A 27,534-nucleotide genomic window follows, 5' to 3' on the forward strand; every position below is an offset into this window, starting at 1 on the left:
TTTTCAGAAACTGTTAGAGACAGGCAGCTGGAAACCATTTGAAAAATTCATCTGGCTTTCGGTGAAAATTTTATGGGCTTCACAGAGAATAAGGAGTGTTACTACAGCTTTAAGGACTGCCCACAATGGTGCACCGCGCACCGCGCTCCGAGCCACCATCGAGAGGCAGAAACCACCACAGCATTTCTAAACGGATGGCTGTGTGGAGCTGGGACCGTCATGTGCAATTTCTGTGGTTATCACAAGAGCTCGACATCAGCCATTTTCCAGCAGATTTCACTTTTAACAAGAGATTTTGTCATGGAAAGCCGCACGGAGGCTTCCCGTGTCACGACCGATTCGATGATCGAGCGAGACAAAGGAACACCTCCGTTTCAGAGTGTTAAAGGACAAGTTGGGACAATCCCAGCTCTCCACAATTTCTCTTATACTCACTCGACTGGTAAGCACTGAAAGCCGAGATAGGCATGCCCCAACTTGTCCTTTAACACTCCTTTTCTCACAGACCCTGTACAGTAACTGCACTTGGTATTGTAGCGGGATGAAAGTCCCGGGTCCCAATTGAAAAGACGTTCCCACTAGCTTGGCTAACGGGGAGTTCCCCTTTGGCTGACCTGGCAGAGGAACGGTCTTTTGGTGCGAGCCGCGTGGGTTTGATCCCCCACCGTCGTCCCAGCCACTAAGGTCCTGCTGCTTCAATCTGGCGTCACGAACAGGATGTGTGTCACAGAGTATGCTAACATGCACCTGTGACTTCGGGACGAAGTCAAAAATGGTGGGGAGATGTGTAGCGGGATGAAAGTCCCGGGTCCCAATTGAAAAGATGTTCCTGCTAGCTTGGCTGACGGGGAGTTCCCCTTTGGCTGACCTGGTAGAGGAACGGTCTTTTGGTGCGAGCTGCGTGGGTTCGATCCCCCACCGTCGTCCCGGCCACGAAGGTCCTGCTGCTTCAGTATCTCTGTAAACCTCTTGATATCTCCAACCCAGATGACTGAGAACAGCCATTAACAGAACTTGTTGATAGCTTCATATCAAAGAAACTGGAAGAAGTTTAATTTTTTAAACTATTGCATAGCTCCTGAAACATTTTTGAGTCCATACTCTCTAATGGTACAGGATTAATCCTGAAAGACTGACTGCCCAGGAACCACCAGCAAAACGTTCCAAAGCATAACTGCAACAAGTGACCAGACAAGAAATTGCAAAGTGTGGACTGATGAGCCACAGGAATCATTCAAACTGCTCTGATGAACCAGGCACTTCCTAAATGTATCTCACCTGGAATTAGGTTTTCTGGTACTAGTGAGAATTGCAGGCTTAGTTCCTGCTTCTGATCCTTCACGCATGGAAAGACTTTGAGTGTTATGTAAATTAAAAGTAGTGACGCTTGGTTAAAAATAATCAACAAGGTACCAATAAAATAGCTATGCACTGCTTGGCATTTGGAAGAATAGACTTCTCATCTGTTATTCCCTCTGCGGGACAAAATATGTAATTATAACAAGTGCTTTTCTGCATTGTTTATTGTGTAAAATAAAAGTTTTCAAAAAATAATACTGATATGTCTGTGACAGGCTCATATCGGCTGATATAATCGACCAAACGATACATCGGTCGGGCTCCACTTCACACCTGCTAAACTCAAAGATTGAGCTCCTCCCATCTGGCTTGCCCCAAGAGCCCATCGGGACATTTTACAGGAAATCCTATGTTCAATGTGCCATACGGTAACTTAACAGAGAATGACGTTATCAGGGACTACATGGGTCTACAAATTTTTAGACATCTGCTTCAGAAAAGAGTACCATTTATTATGGATTTTGGCACGCTGAATTCAAATATGACAATAAAAATGGCTGATTCGCTACTATTTGTAAGATATTTAAATTTTGAATATTAGGGCACCGCAGTCTCGTTTGAACCCTGCGTGATATTGCAGGATTTGACCACTTATGGGGCCCCCGCTCCCGTTGCGAAATATATACATAGCATAACTTCACATGTAAAAATGGTGTACTGTTTTGTTTTTGGCTGCAATCACCAAAGCAGTAGCGAAAAGGTTTTTTTTTCGGTTCCCAGTGAAGAAGGGAAGATGAAGCGAGTGTTGTTGTTAACCTACACCCAACCTAACCACAGTAGCTGCGTTCTCTCGATTGCAAAACCGCCTCGACATGTTTGTGGTCCAGGTCATACAACCTCAATTCCAATGAAGTTGGGATGCTGTGTGAAATGTAAATAAAAACAGAATACAACACCACAAAGACAAGATATTTAATGTTCAAACTGATAGACTTTTTTGTTTTTGTGCAAATATTTGCTCATTTTGAAATGGATGCTTGCAACACATTTCAAAAAAGCTGGGACGGGGCAACAAAAGACTGGGAAAGTTGATGAATGCTCAAAGAACACCTGTTTCGAACATTCCACAGGTGAACAGGTTAAGTGGAAACAGGTGAGTGTCATGATTGGGCATAAAAGGAGCATCCCCAAAAGGCTTAGCTGTTCACAAGCAAAGATGGGGCGAGGATCACCACTTTGTGAACAACTGTATGAAAAAATAGTGCAACAGTTTAAGAACAATGTTTCTCAATGTTTAATTGCAAGGAATTTAGGGATTCCATCATCTACAGTCCATAATATAATCATAAGATTCAGAGAATCTGCAGAACTTTCTACACGTAAACGGCAAGGCCGAAAACCAGCATTGAATGCCCGTGACCTTCGATCCCTCAGGCGGCACTGCATTAAAAACCAACATCATTACTGCGTGGGCTCAGGAACACTTCAGAAAACCAATGTCAGTCGATCAGTTTGAACATTAAATATCTTGTCTTTGTGGTGTATTCAACTGAATATAATTTGAAGAGGATTTTGCAAATCATTGTATGCTGTTTTATTTACATTTTACACAACACCCCAACTTCATTGGAATAGGGGCCATCAACAAACCGCAACACATGTCCACTTTCCCGCCGCACTTTTTCTTTGCATTTTCACTTTGTTTGCGTGTAATTTGCCAAAAACCTCATAGAAAATGACGTGTTTTTCCTCCAGAAGTACAGAAATTACATGTGTCAAATTTTTACCCCTTTAGTGCCCGCCCTCAAACAAGACTGAGGTGCCCAATTAATTGTGTTGACGGCAGAGTTTTTATGATAAATCATAAACATAGAACTTTCATGTTTTTGTGATTATTTATATAATATTTCATCTGTTCTCTTTTTGTAACATTTAAAAGCAAAAGGATTATATATCAACACTTAGTAGCAGAGTAGTAGTATATCTTAAAAGCTCAAGCCAACCAACAATTTCAAACTTCTTTTTCATTTTCAGGTGCCCAAAAGTAGTCAGGTTTGACTATCTTTATTTCAGAAGCATTTTGCCCGTAGACCCGTGTTATTTGCTAAGGGTTTTTTTTTATATGTAAGATTTATCTCTAACATGATTTACAATAATCTGATACTGTACTGTTTATTTGCACTATTTTATGTTGTGTGTTGTATCTGCTGTATATGGTATTCTGTATACAGTAGTGTTCAGAATAATAGTAGTGCTATGTGACTAAAAAGATTAATCCAGGTTATGAGTATATTTCTTATTGTTACATGGGAAACAAGGTACCAGTCGTCAATTTTGTGGAACAAACAGGTGTGAATCAGGTGTCCCCTATTTAAGGATGAAGCCAGCACCTGTTGAACATGCTTTTCTCTTTGAAAGCCTGAGGAAAATGGGACGTTCAAGACATTGTTCAGAAGAACAGCGTAGTTTAATTAAAAAGTTGATTGGAGAGGGGAAAACTTATATGCAGGTGCAAAAAATTATAGGCTGTTCATCTACAATGATCTCCAATGCTTTAAAATAGACAAAAAAAACAGACGCGTGGAAGAAAACGGAAAACAACCATCAAAATGGATAGAAGAATAACCAGAATGGCAAAGGCTCACCCATTGATCAGCTCCAGGATGATCAAAGACAGTCTGGAGTTACCTGTAAGTGCTGTGACAGAAGACGCCTGTGTGAAGCTAATTTATTTGCAAGAATCCCCCGCAAAGTCCCTCTGTTAAAAAAAAGACGAGCAGAAGAGGTTGCAATTTGCCAAAGAACACATCAACTGGCCTAAAGAGAAATGGAGGAATATTTTGTGGACTGATGAGAGTAAAATTCTTTTTGAGCTGCAGACAGTTTGTGAGATGACCCCACAAACTCTGAATTCAAGCCACAGTTCACAGTGAAGACAGAGAAGCATGGTGGTGCAAGCATCATGATATGGGCATGTTTCTCCTACTATGGTGTATGGATCAGTTTGGATATGTCACAGTACTTGAAGAGGTCATGTTGCCTTATGCTGAAGAGGACAAGATCTTGAAATGGGTGTTTCAACAAGACAATGACCCCAAGCACACTAGTAAACCAGCAAAAACTTGGTTCCAAACCAACAAAATTAATGCCTCGCAGATGTAAAGAAATCATGACAAACTGTGGTTATACAACTAAATACTAGTTTAGTGATTCACAGGATTGCTAAAAGAGCAGTTTGAACATAATAGTTTTGAGTTTGTAGCGTCAACAGCAGATGCTAATATTATTGTGAACACCCCTTTTTCTACTTTTTTTTACTAATAGTCCAATTTCATAGCCTTAAGAGTGTGCATTTCATGAATGCTTGGTCTTGTTGGATTTGTGAGAATCTACTGAATCTACTGGTACCTTGTTTCCCATGTAACAATAAGAAATATACTCAAAACCTGGATTAATCTTTTTAGTCACATAGCACTACTATTATTCTGAACACTACTGTATGTTTTTTAATTGTGCAATATGTTATGGTCTATTATCTAGCTGGCTAGCGAGCTAAGCATTGTTAACTAGCTAGTGAACTAAATACTGCTAGCTACCTAGCTAGCTAGCAATATTTACTGCAGCACATGAATCATCACCAAATACGTATATTTTTAGTAAAAAATACATCAGGTAGAAAAATAAAGGTCTTGTTCATTGTGATGGATTATCGCTCCCACAAAGATGTGACAAATCAGCAAGTTGATTTTAAATGTGTACCGGAATGAAATGAACCTAATGGAAGAGAGGAACAGTGAATTCATTTATTTATTTAACTGCTCTGATCCAGTGTTATTGAAAAATGGTTTCCAGGAACCTTGTGTGTGATTGTTGAATTTAATGGATTGCAAATAAAATAGCTAAAATAGCTTTAGCCCACCTGTATTTAAATGTGTGCAATTCTGCCCTCTGCTGGTGTGTTGGAATGTATAGCTTTAGCTTCAGTTGTTTTTCATGACTGTGTACAAATAACATGAGACAAAATAAAAAACCCAAACATTTCACTGTATGTGTTCCCACTTATCATGAGTGTAAAAAGCTGAAGTGTTCCAAAGAGAAAAGTTGTTAGTTTTGTGAAACATTAGCTCAGAGCGCGGCGGTAGAGGCCCTGCTGGTGCACACAGCCGCTCAGCCTTTTCCTTTTGGTTTTTATGGTGCCGGGTTACTGTTTAACATCCCCACCCTGCTTTGAGTTTGTTTAGTAAATCGATCTAATGACAGGGCGATGGTGGCGCCATCCAACATGTCTCTCTCTGCACTCGAACACATTTAGAATTTTCACAGTGTCAGCGTGTTCTAAATTAATGTGGCACTGAGGCTCGTGCGGCACCGGAACACTGCGGCACACCTGGACACATGCACATCCCAGGCCCAGAGACAAACACAGGTAAGCCCGAGAGCACGCCGGGGCTCGAACTTGGAACCACACGGGCAGCTAGAATTTAAAAAAAATGTGTGTATTTGTGTTTTTCTTCTCTGAGGTATCAACTGGTTCAAAAGCAACATTAAATCATGTCTGGTTTTGTATCCAGCTGGACATGTTTGACCCACATGCATCTGTTGTGTTCAACAGACAAAACGTTGTGGCCTCTCTCTGGAGTGTTTTGTGGAAACTGATAAGATAAACTCACTTTGTCACGCACGCTGTACCGTGAAGATCAGGCGATTATAACGGCTTTCATATTTTGTACTTTTAGCTGTTAGAGCACCAGGAAAACTGGCACAAACAGTCAAACACACCAGACATTAAAACAACAAAAAAACACTTCCATCCGCAAACCTGAAAATAAAAAACCCAAAACAATATAATATAAACAATTAGGTTTTAGCCAAGCCCACAAAAATCATTTAGTTTTTGAGCTTTTTTAAAATTATTATCAACCTCCACCAATCAGGTTGTGATTCTGGCCATTTTGGTTGGTTTGCTAATCAAGAATGTTTAGATTTTGATTCAAATGATTTCCTTGAAACTTGCAAAAATGATGAATCTTATCAAGAAGTACATTAAAAAATAAACGTAAAACCCAAACAAAAATGGTCAGTTGTGGCGGGGTATAATGAAAATACTGTAAAATAAAACATTACACCACTGAGTTTGATATGTATGTGGTATTTTTTTCACATTTTTTTGGATATGTTTATAATACGTGAAATATTTGTAAAATAAACAGAAAAAAATCAGTTTTTTATTATTATTATTATTATGCAGTGTTCAGGAGGTGGAATCACTTTATTTATACAGTAAGAAGTGGCATATAGGCATATATATTTAGAGAGAGAGAGAGAGAGAGAGATTACTATTACAGTTCTCTACGTTCTCTAAGTTTCCTGAAAAAAATGTTTTCTTCATGTAGTGTTTTTGCATAACTTCTTAGCAGAGAAAATAAACTGGAGAAATGTGTTTCATGAGGGAATAAATAATTACACTAAAACTGACACATATAATGGATTCAGGTGGACCAGCGAATGTTGCCCGTTATAATTGAAATCCGTTATATGTATAAAACGGACAAAATCTGTTTTCTCTAAGTATGCTATGGAGTGGTACCTTAAAATCCTAAAGCTTGATTTATGCTGCTACAACTCCATAACTCCATGGCCATGCAATGACATCAACGTGCACATGACCCTTTTAAAGTTCTCTGTCACGTCTTTATACAATTTGCTGCAGGAACGGTGACTTTTTCTGGATTAATTTGTCCCTCAATGAGCAGTACAATTTCCCTCCATGAATCGTCAATCATTTGAGCGTCTTTTTCCGACTCCTTCTTGTAAAGTTGGTCATACGAGGTCTGTCAATAAAGTTACGGTCCTTTTTATTTTTTTCAAAAACTATATGGATTTCATTCATATGTTTTTACGTCAGACATGCTTGAACCCTCGTGCGCATGCGTGAGTTTTTCCACGCCTGTCGGTGACGTCATTCGCCTGTGAGCACTCCTTGTGGGAGGAGTCGTCCAGCCCCTCGTCGGAATTCCTTTGTCTGAGAAGTTGCTGAGAGACTGGCGCGTTGTTTGATCAAAATTTTTTCTAAACCTGTGAGACACATCGAAGTGGACACGGTTCGAAAAATTAAGCTGGTTTTCAGTGAAAATTTTAACGGCTGATGAGAGATTTTGAGGTGATACTGTTGCTTTAAGGACTTCCCACGGTGCGAGACATCGCGCAGCGCTCTCAGCCGCCGTCATCAGCCTGTTCAAGCTGAAAACCTCCACATTTCAGGCTCTATTGATCCAGGACGTCGTGAGAGAACAGAGAAGTTTCAGAAGAAGTCGGTTTCAGCATTTTATCCGGATATTCCACTGTTAAAGGAGATTTTTTTAATGAAAGACGTGCGGACGGGTCCGCGCGTCGGGACGCAGCCGCCGCGACGCTCCGCCACAGGAAAAACACCTCTGTTGAAAGCCTTAAGGACAAGTTGGAACATGTCCAGCTGTTAAACAATTTCTCATATACTCACTCCACTGAAAGCCATCAAAAGCCGCCTGGATTTTACAAATGGTTATCAACACGGAGGTGTTTTTCCTGTGCCGCCGCACCGCGTCGGCTGCGTCTCGACGCGCGGATCCGTCCACACGTCTTTCATTAAAAAAATCTCCTTTAACAGTGGAATATCCGGATAAAATGCTGAAACCGACTTCTTCTGAAACTTCTCTGTTCTCTCACGACGTCCTGGATCAATAGAGCCTGAAATGTGGAGGTTTTCAGCTTGAACAGGCTGACGACGGCGCCTGAGAGCGCTGCGCGACGTCTCGCACCGTGAAAAGTCCTTAAAGCGACAGAATCACCTCAAAATCTCTCATCAGCTGTTAAAATTTTCACTGAAAACCAGCTTAATTTTTCGAACCGTGTCCACTTTGATGTGTCTCACAGGTTTAGAAAAAATTTTGATCAAACAACGCGCCAGTCTCTCAGCAACTTCTCACACAAAGGAATTCCGATGAGGGGCTGGACGACTCCTCCCACAAGGAGTGCTCACAGGCGAATGACGTCACCGACAGGCGTGGAAAAACTCACGCATGCGCACGAGGGTTCAAGCATGTCTGACGTAAAAACATATGAATGAAATCCATATAGTTTTTGAAAAAATAAAAAGGACCGTTACTTTATTGACAGCCCTCGTATTTGCGGACTTTTGTGCCAAATGCATTTTATCCATGATCGAAATGTAATCGGCAGGCGCACTTCAAAAACTTTTAAAATATGACAGGAGAGGAAGGAGTGAAAACGTAAAAGTGACCAATCACAGCCCTGATGGTCTCAGTTGTTTAGCAGGTGCATGTCAGGCTCTGGGGAGGGTTCACAGCCACGCTGAGGGCTCTGATCTAAAGTGGTTTGGTTAATCACACCCAAGGATATGTGTGCAACAACAAGCAGCATTTGTTAATAATCACTGGCCTTGAATTAAGCCCTGCTTGCTTTAGGTGCCGGGTCTGAGCACGGTTTGAAAAAATAAACAGCCGGTGTGTTAATCAAGGAAATACAGTTGCCACTTTCCATGAATCGGCAAGTGTCAGTGCTGAACTTCATTTCATACCTCTGTTACTGGGCACGTCCAGACTGCTCTGTTCAGTATATGCAAGAGGTTTTTAATGAAAATGCACTGCAATCAGGCGGGGCGTTTTGTCCGATGTGAGAAAAAATCCATTTCACAAAATCTATATGGCGTTCATTATATGGAAACAATACAAAAGCATTGGGACATTTTCTTATGTCTGGTGAGTGTGAATATCCAGTTTATATGATGACGGTTTAGGCAAGTTTTACTGTAGTTATTCTTTGATGAATAATAATATTAATAATAATAGAATAATACATAACAATAAATATTCCAATTAGTGAGACAACAGAATTACACAGAATTCACTTCGTGAATAAATATTTTTGGGGGATATCAAATGATGCCCTTAACAAATACATCAGTCTAAATAAAAAAAAAAAATAACACCTATGGTATATATTTTAAAATCTTTTTAGTGTCACTGTTGTTTTTTCTCTCTTTTTTTGACAGTTTGGACAAACTAAGTAAAATTCATATGAAAGTGAAAAGAATTGTACAATTAAATATGCAGATATTAATGGAATTCATGATTTTCTTTTGATTTAAAGTGAAGACAGAGTTCTATCTTTTTAGAAGGTGGTTTAGAAAAAAGCCTGAGAACTGTTTGTCTCATACCTCATTTCCTGTCTGGCAGAAAATCTAGCCCTCCATATTGTGAAGTGAACTATTTAACTATAGTCCAGGTAACAGGAACTGGCGGTTTACTGGCGCACCAAGTCATCGAGGCAGCTGCTCGTCATCTACAACTAATAAAAAGTCAAATCTAAACACAGGTGACAGTGTTATGGCGGGTTCTCATACAGGCTGACCGTCCACGGGCAGCTTTATGGCCACAAAGAGCTTCTGGTTGCTAAGCAGCGAAATGTTTCTGTCACATGATGTTCCGTTTGGAAGGAGATGGTTTTTATAATTGATATTTTTATATTATTTTCACACTCAGGTGAACTGTGAAGTCAGTCGGCCTCCACGCTTTTGCAGAGCCAACATTTAGGTGCTCCAGCTGCAGGTTTCTGAGCTTAACAACTGCATACGTGTGACGGTTAATCAATCGGCCAAAGTACGTCATAAACCAAATACAGCAAATCAAGTGAAAAGTGCCTAAAATGCAGAAAAACACATTAAAGCTGCTCATCACGAAAGATCATCCTGAGGAAATGAGCCAAAAAACAGTAAAATAAAATCTGTTCTTACAAAATAAAATGAGTCCATAACAGGAAGAGTTGGTAAGATGAGCAATTCAAAAATCTTTTAAAAACCTGTTGAAAAAGTATGTGACAGGCTTGTTAAAATGCTGGTTTTCTATTTATGTTGGTTTCATCCGAAATGATTTTTGTACAATTTTTGCAAAATGTGAGACTAAACATGTTGAAAAAGGTCCATGCTGTCACCATTAAAAAAAAAAAAATTTACACTCGGCGCTTATGCTCGCGTACTCATTAAAACAGCTACTTTTTAAAAATATGTGAAAACAATTTTAAGAAATTTAAATATATTTTTGTCATTTATGCTGAAGACATAGTAAGTCCCTTCGGCTGCTCCCTTGTTTGCACTCGGGGTCGCCACAGCAAATCCAAGGTGGATCTGCATGTTGAATTGGCACAGGTTTTACGCCGGATGCCCTTCCTGACGCAATTCCACATTACATGGAGAAATGTGGCAGGGGTGCGATTTGAACCCGGAACCTTCTGCACTGAAACCAAGCGCATTAACCACACACACACACACACACACACACACACACACACACACACACACACACACACACACACACACACACACACACACACACACACACACACACACACACACACACACACACACACACACACACACACACACAGTTATGGCGTACCACTATGGCGTACAACAGTTGACACAAACCAGTTACGCGATGTGACAGTGTTAGTTGTTATTCTAATTTATTTTGAAAATTTGCTCATAAGCACTGATGTTCTACATTTCACTTATAACTTCACTAAAAACAAAGTGCATTATACCCACTTTTATTTAAAATTACAGCAAATGTGTTCTTTATATGGACATGTTCCTTGTTAAAAGGACTAATTAAAAACTGATTGACCAATTTTCATTACAACTGGTGACTAGGGTGTAATTTTGGGTAGGGACGCTAGGGTCACGTCCCTACCAATATTCAGCCCCCTACTGTGTAATCACGACCAATAAAACCGCTGTCCTCCATTATTATGGCACATAAAGGGTTAAATGTATGCCACTGCTCGAAGCCCCCCTCTTTAATGTAGATATCCTTGTCTGATTAGCAGTGATGCCAGTCTAATCTGACCACTTTTTTTAGTAACGAGTAATCTAACGCGTTAATCTTTCCAAATCAGTAATCAGATTAAAGTTACTTCTCCAAGTCACTGTGCGTTACTATTATTTTTGCATTGTGGGTCGATAGCAGCATTAAACTTGGTCCATGGGCAGGAGGTCGGGGTTCGACTGAACTGCCCACTTTAAGCGAGCTGTCAGCTTTTCATCCGCGCTTTTCTGCAACAGCTACAACTCGTCCTCACCTCTTAAAGCACAGTGACAACAGCACACCTGCACTGAGCTTTACAAAGAAATTTTTATGCTTTTTTTCTCCGAGCCGCTCCGTATCTGCTGCTAAAAACAGCTGATCCTCCACGACACGTCAACAACTAACACTATTTTCCACTCAAATGCATCTAAACTCTCTTTCTGAGGACGACATGATGTGAAAACACAATAAAACTTTCTGACCTGTAAATCTGGTCATGTTTTCTGCATAAATAAACGTTATCCATTCTTTGTGCTCAAACGCTAAAGCAGGGACGAATCCAGATGGAATGGGTGCATGGGGCAAGGATGTGCCCCCCCACAACACCCCTAGATTAAAGGTCCAGTTTTGAAGCCTTTTTTTTTACTACAACTACTAATACTACTTAAAATAATAATAATTTCGAAAAGTAAAATGTTTAGAGAGAATTTAAATGTTAGAAAAATGTTAGAATGAATTTAATAGTTACATTTATAAACAATGTAGGTTAGAAATTGCAAGTTTTACTGTTACAGTGCTGTCAACAGTTAAATATGAGGTCAAGAAAGAGGTTTTTATTTTACTTTTCATAAAACAAGTATTTATTTTCATTGAAGCCAAGAAAGGGTGACTATAAAGTGAGTTTTTGCAAAACAAGTATCATTGTCATGTTGAGTTGGCAGAGGGTTGTTGTCGGCAGCTGGGGAAAGTAACTAAAAAAGTAACTAGTAATCTAACTTAGTTACTTTTCCAATTGAGTAATCAGTAAAGTAACTAAGTTACTTTTTCAAAGAGGAATCAGTAATCAGTAATTGGACTACTTTTTCAAAGTAACTGTGGCAACACTGGTGATTAGCTACCCCTTTCTCACTAACTTTGTTGGTTATCCCACTTGTCACTCCAAACAGCACACTTCCCACAGTGGCCACGACCGCCCATCGACCCCCGTCCACCCCGCCCCTATCTCTTTCTCTTAAGCTAGACTTCGGTGATATTTGGTAATGGATGACGGCCCCACTCCCAAGAAACGAGATATTCGTTCATTCTTCACAGTCAGGAATGTAAGTGCAGGGTCTCTGTCAAGCTTTAAAAACTAAGCAAAATCCCTTTCATGAATGGAAACCCTTCTTAAAAGCATTAGGCTTCTTCTGCTCTTTAGGCACTAGGCAGGTTTTAGCATCGTGGCAGGACGCATCGTTAGAGCTAGGCTACTGCACAGTTTTTTTTCAATTTTCAATTTTATTTATATAGCGCCAAATCCCAACAAACAGTTGCCCCAAGGTGGCTTATATTGTAAGGCAAGGCCATAAAATAATTACGGAAAAACCCCCAACGGTCAAAACGACCCCCTGTGAGCAAGCACTTGGCAACAGTGGGAAGGAAAAACTCCCTTTTAACAGGAAGAAACCTCCAGCAGAATCAGGCTCAGGGAGGGGCAGTCTTCTGCTGGGACTGGTTGGGGCAGAGGGAGAGAACCAGGAAAAAGACATGCTGTGGAGGGGAGCAGAGATCAATCACTAATGATTAAATGCAGAGTGGTGCATACAGAGCAAAAAGAGAAAGAAACACTCAGTGCATCATGGGAACCCCCCAGCAGTCTAAGTCTATAGCAGCATAACTAAGGGATGGTTCAGGGTCACCTGATCCAGCCCTAACTATAAGCTTTAGCAAAAAGGAAAGTTTTAAGCCTAATCTTAAAAGTAGAGAGGGTGTCTGTTTCCCTGATCTGAATTGGGAGCTGGTTCCACAGGAGAGGAGCCTGAAAGCTGAAGGCTCTGCCTCCCATTCTACTCTTACAAACCCTAGGAACTACAAGTAAGCCTGCAGTCTGAGAACGAAGCGCTCTATTGGGGTGATATGGTACTATGAGGTCCCTAAGATAAGATGGGACCTGATTATTCAAAACCTTATAAGTAAGAAGAAGAATTTTAAATTCTATTCTAGAATTAACAGGAAGCCAATGAAGAGAGGCCAATATGGGTGAGATATGCTCTCTCCTTCTAGTCCCTGTTAGCACTCTAGCTGCAGCATTTTGAATTAACTGAAGGCGTTTCAGGGAACTTTTAGGACAACCTGATAATAATGAATTACAATAGTCCAGCCTAGAGGAAATAAATGCATGAATTAGTTTTTCAGCATCACTCTGAGACAAGACCTTTCTGATTTTAGAGATATTGCGCAAATGCAAAAAAGCAGTCCTACATATTTGTTTAATATGTGCATTGAATGACATATCCTGATCAAAAATGACTCCAAGATTTCTCACAGTATTACTAGAGGTCAGGGTAATGCCATCCAGAGTAAGGATCTGGTTAGACACCATGTTTCTAAGATTTGTGGGGCCAAGTGCAATAACTTCAGTTTTATCTGAGTTTAAAAGCAGGAAGTTAGAGGTCATCCATGTCTTTATGTCTGTAAGACAATCCTGCAGTTTAGCTAATTGGTGTGTGTCCTCTGGCTTCATGGATAGATAAAGCTGGGTATCATCTGCGTAACAATGAAAATTTAAGCAATGCCGTCTAATAATACTGCCTAAGGGAAACATGTATAAAGTGAATAAAATTGGTCCTTGCACAGAACCTTGTGGAACTCCATAATTAACCTTAGTCTGTGAAGAAGATTTCCCATTTACATGAACAAATTGTAATCTATTAGATAAATATGATTCAAACCACTGCAGTGCAGTGCCTTTAATACCTATGGCATGCTCTAATCTCTAATAAAATTTTATGGTCAACAGTATCAAAAGCAGCACTGAGGTCTAACAGAACAAGCACAGAGATGAGTCCACTGTCTGAGGCCATAAGAAGATCATTTGTAACCTTCACTAATGCTGTTTCTGTACTATGATGAATTCTAAAACCTGACTGAAACTCTTCAAATAGACCATTCCTCTGCAGATGATCAGTTAGCTGTTTTACAACTAAACTTTCAAGAATTTTTGAGAGAAAAGAAAGGTTGGAGATTGGCCTATAATTAGCTAAGATAGCTGGGTCAAGTGATGGCTTTTTAAGTAATGATTTAATTACTGCCACCTTAAAAGCCTGTGGTACATAGCCAACTAATAAAGATAGATTGATCATATTTAAGATCGAAGCATTAATTAATGGTAGGGCTTCCTTGAGCAGCCTGGTAGGAATGGGGTCTAATAGACATGTTGATGGTTTCGAGGAAGTAACTAATGAAAATAACTCAGACAGAACAATCAGAGAGAAAGAGTCTAATCAAATACCGGCATCACTGAAAGCAGCCAAAGATAACAATACGTCTTTGGGATGGTTATGAGTAATTTTTTCTCTAATAGTTAAAATTTTATTAGCAAAGAAAGTCATGAAGTCACTACTAGTTAAAGTTAAAGGAATACTCGGCTCAATAGAGCTCTGACTCTTTGTCAGCCTGGCTACAGTGCTGAAAAGAAACCTGGGGTTGTTCTTATTTTCTTCAATTAGTGATGAGTAGTAAGATGTCCTAGCTTTACGGAGGGCTTTTTTATAGAGCAACAGACTCTTTTTCCAGGCTAAGTGAAGATCTTATAAATTAGTGAGACGGCATTTCCTCTCCAACTTACGGGTTATCTGCTTTAAGCTGCGAGTTTGTGAGTTATACCACGGAGTCAGGCACTTCAGATTTAAAGCTCTCTTTTTCAGAGGAGCTACAGCATCCAAAGTTGTCTTCAATGAGGATGTAAAACTACTGACGAGATACTCTATCTCACTTACAGAGTTTAGGTAGCTACTCTGCACTGTGTTGGTATATGGCATTAGAGAACATAAAGAAGGAATCATATCCTTAAACCTAGTTACAGCGCTTTCTGAAAGACTTCTAGTGTAATGAAACTTATTCCCCACTGCTGGGTAGTCCATCAGAGTAAATGTAAATGTTATTAAGAAATGATCAGACAGAAGGGAGTTTTCAGGGAATACTGTTAAGTCTTCAATTTCCATACCATAAGTCAGAACAAGATCTAAGATATGATTAAAGTGGTGGGTGGACTCATTTACATTTTGAGCAAAGCCAATTGAGTCTAATCACAGATTAAATGCAGTGTTGAGGCTGTCATTCTCAGCATCTGTGTGGATGTTAAAATTTCCCACTATAATTATCTTATCTGAGCTAAGCACTAAGTCAGACAAAAGGTCTGAAAATTCACAGAGAAACTCACAGTAACGACCAGGTGGACGATAGATAATAACAAATAAAACTGGTTTTTGGGACTTCCAATTTGGATGGACAAGACTAAGAATCAAGCTTTCAAATGAATTAAAGCTCTGTCTGGGTTTTTGATTAACTAATAAGCTGGAATGGAAGATTGCTGCTAATCCTCCGCCTCGGCCCGTGCTACGAGCATTCTGGCAGTTAGTGTGACTCGGGGGTGTTGACTCATTTAAACTAACATATTCATCCTGCTGTAACCAGGTTTCTGTAAGGCAGAATAAATCAATATGTTGATCAATTATTATATCATTTACTAACAGGGACTTAGAAGAGAGAGACATAATGTTTAATAGACCACATTTAACTGTTTTAGTCTGTGGTGCAGTTGAAGGTGCTATATTATTTTTTCTTTTTGAATTTTTATGCTTAAATAGATTTTTACTGGTTATTGGTGGTCTGGGAGCAGGCACCATCTCTACGGGGATGGGGTAATGAGGGGATGGCAGGGGGAGAGAAGCTGCAGAGAGGTGTGTAAGACTACAACTCTGCTTCCTGGTCCCAACCCTGGATAGTCACGGTTTGGAGGATTTAAGAAAATTGACCAGATTTCTAGAAATGAGAGCTGCTCCATAAGTGGGATGGATGCCATCTCTCCTAACAAGACCAGGTTTTCCCCAGAAGCTTTGCCAATTATCTATGAAGCCCACCTCATTTTTTGAACACCACTCAGACAGCCAGCAATTCAAGGAGAACATGTGGCTAAACATGTCACTCCCGGTCCGATTGGGGAGGGGCCCAGACATTGTTTTTGCAAAGTTACACACCGATTCAATGTTAATTTTAGTGACCTCCGATTGGCGTAACCGCGTGTCATTACTGCCGACGTGAATTACAATCTTACCAAATTTACGCTTAGCCTTAGCCAGCAGTTTCAAATTTTCCTTCAATGGTCGCCTGCTCTGGCCCCCGGAAGACAATTGACTATGGTTGCTTGTGTCGCTAACTTCACATTTCTCAAAACAGAGTCGCCAATAACCAGAGTTTGATCCTCGGTGGGTGTGTCGCCGAGTGGGGAAAAACGGTTAGAAATGTAAACGGGTTGGCGGTGTACAGGGGGCTTCTGTTTAGAACTACGCTTCTTCCTCACAGTCACCCAGTCGGCCTGCTTTCCCGGCTGCTCGGGATCTGCTGGAAGGGAACTAACGGCGGCTAAGCTACCTTGGTCTGCACTGACTACAGGGGCCTGGCTAGCTGTAGAATTTTCCACGGTGCGGAGCCGAGTCTCCAATTCGCCCAGCCTGGCCTCCAAAGCTACGAATAAGCTACACTTATTACAAGTACCATTACTGCTAAAGGAGGCCGAGGAATAACTAAACATTTCACACCCAGAGCAGAAAAGTGCAGGAGAGACAGGAGAAGCCGCCATGCTAAACCGGCTAAGAGCTAATAGCTGCGCTAAACTAGCGGATTCCTAAAAACACACAAAGTGAATAATGTGTAAATAATTTAGAGGTGATTCAGCAGAGGGAGTGCTTTAGTTAAGGCACGTGAAGATTACACTGTGAAACAAATCATTATCTAGTTAACTAGATCAATCTAACTGTGCAGATTAAACAGCTAACAGATACAGCAAAACACAGCTGTGCTCCGGAACAGGAAGTGATACAATACCGCAGTGAGAGCCAACCACCAGTAGAGGCAAGCAAGAGGTGATGACATATATAAACGTCAGTTGCAGGGAACTTATTAAAAGACTGCGCGGGCGGACACAATAACAGACAAACAAATGGGAATCGATTCATTCATGAATAGGGATGGGTATCGAGAACTGGTTCCTTTCGGGTATCGTTAAGAAATGATTCGATCCACCGACATCAATAAGATTTTTGCTTAACGATTCTGTTATCGGTCCTTCAGAGTCGCCGTTATTTTGGGGGGTGTTTGTCAGGAAAATGATCATTTCTCTACATCAATTATGGACCCTGCAGCGGGTCCGTAATCAACTTTTCTGCAGCGCGGCTTTGCTTTGAACCTTGAACCAATCGAAGCAGTGGTTCGCAGATTGAAACAGTGCTTCGATTGCTTCGTTTATTCGCTTTAGCTTAATTTTCCCCCGCTAAAACCCCAAAGAACATACGTCTGTGAGTATTATTTACCTTTTTTATGTTAAACAGACCTGTTATGGTCTTCTGAAACAGATGATACTAGTAGGGTTGCCAACTCTCTGAAAAATAAATAAGGGACACCTCACCGCCAGGGCCGACCGGCCGACTGACCATTGCCTTCACCCTTCCCAGCGTCTGTGTGAAACGATTTTTAACCATTTGACTGACTTGACGAGCAGAGGTGGTGGCCAAGTGGTTAATGCGGTTGGTTTCAGTTCAGAAGGTTCCGGGTTCAAATCCCACCCCTGCCACATTTCTCCATGTGGAGTTGCGTCAGGAAGGGCATCCGGCGTAAAACTTGTGTAAACCTTGTGCCAATTCAACATGCAGACCCACCTTGGATTTGCTGTGGCGACCCCAAGTGCAAACAAGGGAGCAGCCGAAGGGACTTACCTACTGTTGACTTGACCCTGAATTTAGGTAGATGCATACATGCATTTGTTCTGATATGAACACGTGGAAAACAAATTATTATTTAGCAATTTATTTTAGTGCAAAATAAATTTTCAATCACAATTTCAATATGAGCATTCTGTCTTCTTTAAAAATAAATCTCTGTAGTGTTATTGCTTAACTTAAATTGTATAAGTAAGTCCCTTCGGCTGCTCCCTTGTTTGCACTCGGGGTCGCCACAGCAAATCCAAGGTGGATCTGCATGTTGATTTGGCACAGGTTTTATGCCGGATGCCCTTCCTGACGCAACTCCACATTACATGGAGAAATGTGGCAGGGGTGGGATTTGAACCCAGAACCTTCCGAACTAAAACCAAGCGCATTAACCACTTGGCCGCCACCCCTGCTCTTAACTTAAATTGTATAAATTAAAAAAAAAAAAAATTTAACAAAAAAAAAAACAATAGAAAATTTGCATCATCCAAAACAATGTAACAGTGCAAAACAATGTAACAGTGCACATTTACACATTTAGTGTATTAAAAAGTGCAAAAAATAAAGTCTGAAAAGTAAACAATACTGTTGTCGTGGACCTTTTCCACCCAGCCATTTTCCTTTTCTCATTCTCCCCTGTATTTTTGCATTCTTTTTTGTTTTGTTTTTTAGGAGGAGTAGTAACGACGTTACAGACATTGCTGTCCGTAGGCATATCTGCAGTGCCAGTGTCGGTGTCTGTATCGATATCAGCCATGCTGCTTTGTTATTGTCGTCCAGCGAACGTCGTCGGCTCATGACGTCGGTATCTTCTTGCGAGCAGATGTCCCTCGACCAATGAGATAAGAGTGATTCTGTATTGTCAACTTGTGTCTGTCAGCTCATTGGTGAAAAGCAGGAGAGAGGCTGGGATCAAATTTACCGTAAGTTTCCATATAAAGCGCCAGTCAATTCCATTGACATTTTACAGACTTTTTGATTCTCACAGAAATACGCGACAAACTGCGTCCCGTTTCAGGTCAATACGGAACGCACACTTTTATTTCCAAATAAGGGACGATTCCGTTTTTCAAGGGACGGTTGGCAACCCTAGATACTAGATGTATTTTATAACTTAAAAACGGAAGCGATGTTAAAAGTTAGCATTAAGCAGTTGCAGCTGTCATCACGTTCGGGTGCATTTGCTTTCAAATTGTAATATTTTTTAAATGTATTTTTGTTTATATATTATAATCTAATGATTATTATATACAACATATACTTATTATATACAGTTTTAGAGAAAGAGACAAAAAGAACCTGAATAGAAACACAACAGAAAATATAAAACCAACTAACAATGAACATACATAAATACATACATACATACATACAGAAATAAATAGTTTCCTGTGAACACCTAGTGACTCTTACGCCTCCATTTCATCCCTGTCTTATTTAAGTTTAATGACAGTTTGTTTCGGTCAAACCATATTTTCAATGTGTTAATTTCTTCAGTGATTTCCTCCAGAACTATCTGCCAAACTAGAAAACTGCTGCATCCTAGTAAGAGCAGAATACTACTGGAATGAATTTGAATAAGGAAAGTTGGGTTTTTTCTCACTAAATGGATGCTGCACTCACTGCAGTTTATTGTCTGGAATAGTCCCAGATTGTATTTCACAGCTTTTAGAATTCATTTTCGTGCAGGTGGTGTTGGGGTTAATTTTGGGTTTCATCTTTATTTGTTTTTCATCACTTTCATCCCTGAATATGTCAATCGTGAGTCACTTTTGTGCGGAATAAAGTTACTAACTGGGACTCCTGTCTTGTTGCGAGAAAGAAACGAGAATCGTCCTCCGTTCTGTTCACACAGCTCCAAACGCTGCACGGCTCTCTGCTGAGTCAAGTTAGAACGATAGAATCCAGTCTGAATTAATAACTTCAAAGCGGAACACCATTTTGTTTATTTTTATTTATGTCCAGAGATCAAGGATACAGTGACCAATTTCATATTTATTTACTTTAAGACTCAATGAAATACACAGAAAACCTGTAAAGCCTACTTTTAGTACAAAATTCACGAGGTATCGATAAGGAATTGGATCGATAAGCAGAATCAATAATGGCATCGATATCGATAAAATCTTATCAATACCCATCCCTATTCACGAACGTCACAACACTAGCAGATAGGGTCATTGTAATAGTAAGTAAGTCCCTTCGGCTGCTCCCTTGTTTGCACTCGGGGTCGCCACAGCAAATCCAAGGTGGATCTGCACGTTGAATTGGCACAGGTTTTACGCCGGATGCCCTTCCTGACGCAACTCCACATTACATGGAGAAATGTGGCAGGGGTGGGATTTGAACCCGGAAACTTCTGCACTGAAACCAAGCGCATTAACCACTTGGCCACCACCCCTGCTGAGAGTCATTGCAATACTTCGTGTTAAATATCCATCCTCAATGAATTCAATTTAAATGTATAGCTGGAGCAATGTTGGGTTAGTTGCTTTGCTCAAGGTCACTCCAGTCATGGATGGAGGTGTAAAGAGAGGTAAGGTTGGGATTTGAGCCTGCAACCCTGTGATTTAAAGACCAACTCCCTAACCATTGGATGGCTCGTTAACCTATAACATCTGCATGACATGAACTTATGATTGGTAATGCAAAAAAAAAAAAAAAAAAATCTTTGTCTTGGAGCACTTTTGTGTCCCCACCAATATCAAAATCAAAGTTACTCCCTTGACTGGTGAGGAACATGGTACTATTTTAGCTTTCCTTTTTTGGAAAGCTAAAATAGGACAGGAGGTGCATTAAAAACAGACATACTTTGTGCCCTTAAACACCCGAAGGACTGACAAAAAAAAAACAAAACAAAAAAAACCATTCTCAGGTCTCAGAGAAATGACCTGTCTCTTGCTTCAAATGGAAAGGAGATGTTGCTGTGCTTCTGTGCTGGTGCACTCCTGTTGTTGGTGTCTTTCCACCAGGAGAGGTTTAGTGCCCATTAAATGTTTACTCAGTTCATGGGTGTTTCTGTTCATCCAGGGCTTCGTTACATGTTTTGGTCTCGTTCTTGATCTCGTTCTTGGTCTCTCTCATCCCAACACTAATGTGTAACATGAAAAACAATGTTATTTATTTGTAAACAACATATTACAAACTGATTTTGCAGACTGTGACCCTTTTAACCCTTATTGAACATTTGAGAAAAGTAAACTTCAGACTACAGAGTGTTAACGAGGATATAATTAGATACGGTAATACATGTGAAATTACTCATACACAGGTTTACACACCACCACGCGCCAGACGTTTTTGGTCACTGTGACTGTAAGAGAGTGAATCGTCAGTGGACAAACCGGATGGGTCAGGAGGTCTCACTGCCTGGTTAAACTGTAATCTCTTTCTGCCTCTTTATCTCAACCTTAAAATGAACGCAGCCGTTAATACAACGTCACTGCAGATTAACAGCTCTCTGTTGTTAGGAAATCAGTGACACGCCAAATGTACGCACAATCCCTGTGTGTGTTCATGTAGTGGCAGAGGGCATCAAACCCATAATACACTGCCTTATCATTTACAACCTCCTCCAGCACAATCCACAAACTGAGTGGCTTTCAGCTCCACAGTAGGATTCAGTGCAATCAAACTCCTGGTCGACGGTGGGAGGGTTCAATGGTTTAACTGGTTTATGGCTGTAAATTAGACTTTATAACATTCCTGCACTGAATGAGAAGACATCTCACCAAGTCTTATCTTGTCCTTTTGATTTCCTTTTGCATTTTCTGCACACACATTTCTCAAGATGTCCCTGGTAGTGGCTCCAGCGTACCATATGGTGATGGAGGTGGTGAGGATGGACTCGATGATGGCAGTGTAAAACTGCACCATGATCCTTGCTGGCAGTTTGAATTACTTCAACTGCCGCAGGAAGTACATCCTCTGCTGGGCCTTCTTGACAACAGAAGTAATGGTGGACTCCCACCTGAGGTCCTGGGTTAGAGTGATTCCCAGGAAACGGAAGGTGTCCACTATGGTGATGGGGGTGTCTGCCAGGGTAATGAAGGGGAGAGGGGCTGTGTTCTTCCTAAAGTCCACAATAATCTCCACTGTCTTCTCAGTGTTCAGCACCAATTTGTTATAGCTGCACCAGGACACCAGTCGTTGGACCTCCAGCCTATAGGCGGACTCATCCCCATCAGAGATGAGTCTGATAAGGGTGGTGTCATCTGCAAACTTAATAAGCTTGACAGACTGGTGATCAGAGGTGCAGCAGTTGGTGTACAGGGAGAAAAGCAAAGGAGAGAGGGCACAGCCCTGAGGAGTACCGATACTGGTGGTCCGGGAGTCCGAGACATTCTTCCCCAGCCTCACATGCTGCTTCCTATCCTTCAGGAAGTTGGCAAGCCACCTGTAGGTAGAATGAGTCACGTTCATCTGGGAAAGCTTGTCTTGGAGAAGATCTGGGAGGATGGTATTGAAGGCAGAACTGAAGTCCACAAACATGATCCTCGTGTGGGTTCCCGGGGAGTCCAGATGCTGCCAAACGAAGTGCAAAGCCAGATTGATGGCGTCATCCACAGACCTATTGGCTCTGTAAGCAAAGTGCAAGGGGTCCAAGAGGCAGGCTGTGAGAGATCTGAGGTGGAACAGAACCAGATGCTCAAATGACTTCATGACTACAGAAGTCAATGCCTGTCTGTAGTCACTGAGTCCAGTGATCCTCGGTTTCTTGGGAACAGGAACAATGATGGAGGTTTTGAAACAGTCAGGCATGTGGCAAGCCTCCAGTAAGGAGTTGAATATGTCTGTAAACACTGGGGCAAGCTCATTAGCAATGTCTCAGAGTGGCAGGTAAGACACCATCTGGCCCAGGAGCTTTGCAAGCTTTTACGTTCCTACTGCTTTCGCACCTCATCTTCATAAATATGCAGAGCTGTGGGGGCGGGGAGAGAGGAGGGGGGCTCTGGGATGGAAGTCCTTGATATTGTAGGCTCCACTAAAGTGTAGTGGGTGAGGGGGGTGGGAGAGTGAATGTCCATGCTGGATGTGTTGCTGAGTATGTTGCTGGGACTGGAGGAGGTGTGAGGGCTGTTAAACTGGCCATCAAAACGACAATAGAACTCATTCAGTCTATTTGCAGATTTGCAGTTTGTAGGTCGTCTGTGAAGTGGGGGGTTTTAGGCTTGTAATTGGTAATCTGCCTAAAACGTTTCCACACCGAGGCTGCATCATTCTCTGAGATCTGCTGCTGGATGTTCTCTGAGTAGTGTGATCTAGCAGTGCCCACTTCCTTGCTAAACCTGTACTTGGCCTCTTTGTAGCAATCTTTGTCCTCACTTTTAAAAGCCTCCTTCTTACCTAACCACAGCCGTTTCAGTTTGGGAGTAAACCAGGGTTTGTCATTATAACTCACCCTGGTGCATGATGGTACGATGTTGTCCTCGCAGAAGTGGATATACGAGGTCACAGTGTCCGTATACTCATCCAAACTCTCACAAGCTCATGAAATAATCCCTCTCTCGCTGTCTGTCTTTAATCCTCCTCACGGATAAAACAACACCTGGTTTGTAGGAGGTGGTAAAATTAAAAAAATTTAAAGTTACAGGAAGCAGCATTGCAGTTTGCAGGTGCTGCACACACAGCCAGAGATGGCGGAAATTTTCCATCAACCTCTCAGTGAAAACAATGGACCATCTGGTTTACTGTCACATACAGCCAACATGTGAACGCAGTATAAGAAGATGGGGGTAAGAGCAATGTCATTCCTGTCTAGTCAATCATTTACTATGCACAAAATGAAAGAAGCCACCAAGACACCTATGACAATTCTAAATGATCTACTATAGTGGAGCAGATAACGTCAAATTTTCAGCAATATGAAATCCCACATGAAAATTCAAGCTAGCTGTCAAAATGACCTGAAAATTACTTTTTGCATAGAAATGCTCCTATCACAATGGATCTGTTTTACAGCAGCAAGATGGTGTCTATTTCAAGATGTTTGCAAAAGTGACCACAAAATCATTTCTTTCTCACAAAAACATTGTTTATTCAATTTCTGTGACCATGGTGTCCAATTGCAGGTTTTTAGGCATGCCGGATTTCATTTTTACCCAAGGCCATCAAATATGGCCATCGGGTATTGCGAAGACCTTGGTCCTGTCTGTCTGTCCTCAGCATAAGTCCAGTCCTATTACTGCCAGAGTCTTCAAATTCACAGGGAACATTCTTGGGACACAGACCTTGGACAAGATCATAGATGGCCACTTTGGCCTATTTTAAGAGGTTTAAAAGTGACATTCTGTTTCTTATTTTTATGCTATGAATCATGCAAATGTGTTTTTTTTTATTTTATTTTGAGGGGCGAGGGTGACAGCCAATCACAGTAGAGTGGCACCACGACATCAGTGGCTGGTCTCTCTGGCTCTATCAATCCGCTTTGTTTATGTGCAAATACACTGAGGTAAAAAAGTATTTAGTCACTCCCTGATTGTGCAAGTTCTCCTACTTAGAAAGATGAGTGAGGTCTGTAATTTTCAACATAGGTACACTTTCTTTCTTTCTTTAATATTTATTTAATTCATTTAAAAGAAAAACAGAAAAGCAGAAACAAAGCACTACAACACCAGAATGAAAAGGAGCAGAAAGAACAAGTCTTATAATTTCTGCCCCTTTTAACAATACAATCTTTCAATATCCAGCATCATAGTCAACATTATTTGCATTTCTTTAATTTGTCACATACCACTGACCCATTTCATAATTATGACCATTAATTGATTACATCTCTGACAGGTTACATTTTAAACTTAAGACACTCCAAACATTATTAACAGATTACCTTTTTTTTTTTTTTTACTTTCTTGCAGCCCACTGACTTATTTCATAGTTTCATACTTACTTAATACATCTAAATTAATACATATTTTTGAATAATTTAAGCAATCTTAATTCTTTAATTTCTTTATTAAGATTGTTCCATAATTTTACACCATTTACTGCAATACTCCTTTCCTTTACTTTGGTTCTAAATCTTGTTTTTTTAAAGACTTCTATTCCTTTCAATTTATAACTACTTACTCTTTTTTCAAACATATTTTGAATGTTTGTTGGTAAAGTATTTTTATTAACTTGGTACATTGTTTGTAATATTTTCAAATCGACTAAATCATGAAATTTAAGTACCCTATACTTAATAAACAATGGATTAGATGGATCTCTAAAACCACTGTTACTAATCACTTTTAAAGCTCTTTTCTGCAAAATAAATAAAGGTTGTATATAGGTTGTATATGTTGATCCCCAGATTTCTACACAATAAGTTAAATATGGGACAATCAATGAATTGTACAATGTTAATAAACCATAACTATTTAATGAATATTTTAGTTTATGCCAAACAGTAATGGCTTTCGCTATTTTTCCTTTTATGTAATTTATGTGTGACTTCCATGTAAGATCTTCATCAATCATGACTCCTAAAAATTTAGTTTCTTTTACCCTTTGTATATCCATTCCATCTATTTGTAATGACACATTTTTTCGCTCTATCATTAAACAATATAAAGTTTGTCTTATTAATATTTAGTGACAATCTGTTTATATCAAACCAATGTTTAACTTTTTCCAACTCTGTATTTATCACTTGTGCTACTTCCTGTATATCTGATCCAGAGTAAAACAGCGTTGTATCAGCAGCAAATAAAATGCTGCCAAGCACATTGGATACATTCACAAAATCATTGATATACAAAATAAACAGTTTGGGTCCAAGTACCGATCCTTGTGGTACTCCATAAATAATATTATATAATTCTGATTTGGTATTATTTATCTGAACAAACTGTTTTCTATTTTCTAAGTAGCTCTTTACCCACTGATGTGCAACACCTCTTATTCCATATTGTTGTAACTTGTGAAGCAATCTTGAGTGGTCTATAACATCAATATATATAATATATATACACACTCAACAAAAATATAAATGCAACACTTTGGTTTTGCTCCCATTTTATATGAGATGAACTCAAAGATCTAAAACTTTTTCCACATACACAATATCACCATTTCCCTCAAATATTGTTCACAAACCAGTCTAAATCTGTGATAGTGAGCACTTCTCCTTTGCTGAGATAATCCATCCCACCTCACAGGTGTGCCATATCAAGATGCTGATTAGACACCATGATTAGTGCACAGGTGTGCCTTAGACTGCCCACAATAAAAGGCCACTCTGAAAGGTGCAGTTTTATCACACAGCACAATGCCACAGATGTCGCAAGATTTGAGGGAGCGTGCAATTGGCATGCTGACAGCAGGAATGTCAACCAGAGCTGTTGCTCGTGTATTGAATGTTCATTTCTCTACCATAAGCCGTCTCCAAAGGCGTTTCAGAGAATTTGGCCGTACATCCAACCAGCCTCACAACCGCAGACCACGTGTAACCACACCAGCCCAGGACCTCCACATCCAGCATGTTCACTTCCAAGATCGTCTCAGACCAGCCACTCGGACAGCTGCTGAAACAATCGGTTTGCATAACCAAAGAATTTCTGCACAAACTGTCAGAAACCATCTCAGGGAAGCTCATCTGCATGCTCGTCGTCCTCATCGGGGTCTCGACCTGACTCCAGTTCGTTGTCGTAACCGACTTGAGTGGGCAAATGCTCACATTCGCTGGCTTTTGGCATGTTGGAGAGGTGTTCTCTTCACGGATGAATCCCAGTTCACACTGTTCAGGGCAGATGGCAGACAGCGTGTGTGGCGTCATGTGGGTGAGCGGTTTTCTGATGTCAATGTTGTGGATCGAGTGGCCTATGGTGGCGGTGGGGTTATGGTATGGGCAGGCGTCTGTTATGGACGAAGAACACAGGTGCATTTTATTGATGGCATTTTGAATGCACAGAGATACCGTGACGAGATCCTGAGGCCCATTGTTGTGCCATACATCCAAGAACATCACCATGTTGCAAGGATCTGTACACAATTCTTGGAAGCTGAAAATGTCCCAGTTCTTGCATGGCCGACATACTCACCGGACATGTCTCCCATTGAGCATGTGCTCTGGACCGGCGTATACGACAGTGTGTACCAGTTCCTGCCAATATCCAGCAACTTCGCACAGCCATTGAAGAGGAGTGGACCAACATTCCACAGGCCACAATTGACAACCTGATCAACTCTATGTGAAGGAGATGTGTTGCACTGCATGAGGCAAATGGTGGTCACACCAGATACTGACTGGTATCCCCCCCCAATAAAACAAAACTGCACCTTTCAGAGTGGCCTTTTATTGTGGGCAGTCTAAGGCACACCTGTGCACTAATCATGGTGTCTAATCAGCATCTTGATATGGCACACCTGTGAGGTGGGATGGATTATCTCAGCAAAGGAGAAGTGCTCACTATCACAGATTTAGACTG

At 40.7% G+C, this 27,534-nt stretch overlaps 1 protein-coding gene across 1 annotated transcript in view; it reads left to right on the plus strand.

Moving 5' to 3' along the window:
* Nucleotides 1-5,616: 5,616 nt before the first annotated feature.
* Nucleotides 5,617-27,534, plus strand: part of hnf4g (hepatocyte nuclear factor 4, gamma) — a 63,348-nt gene continuing 41,430 nt past the window's right edge. The window contains exon 1 of the mRNA XM_034163806.1: nucleotides 5,617-5,725. Within this exon, the coding sequence (XP_034019697.1) occupies nucleotides 5,695-5,725 (31 nt within the window). The 5' untranslated portion in view covers nucleotides 5,617-5,694. The remainder of the gene's footprint in view (nucleotides 5,726-27,534) is intronic.

The sequence above is a fragment of the Thalassophryne amazonica genome, chromosome 1 (assembly GCF_902500255.1).
Source record: "Thalassophryne amazonica chromosome 1, fThaAma1.1, whole genome shotgun sequence".
In the NCBI taxonomy this organism is placed as follows: domain Eukaryota; kingdom Metazoa; phylum Chordata; class Actinopteri; order Batrachoidiformes; family Batrachoididae; genus Thalassophryne; species Thalassophryne amazonica.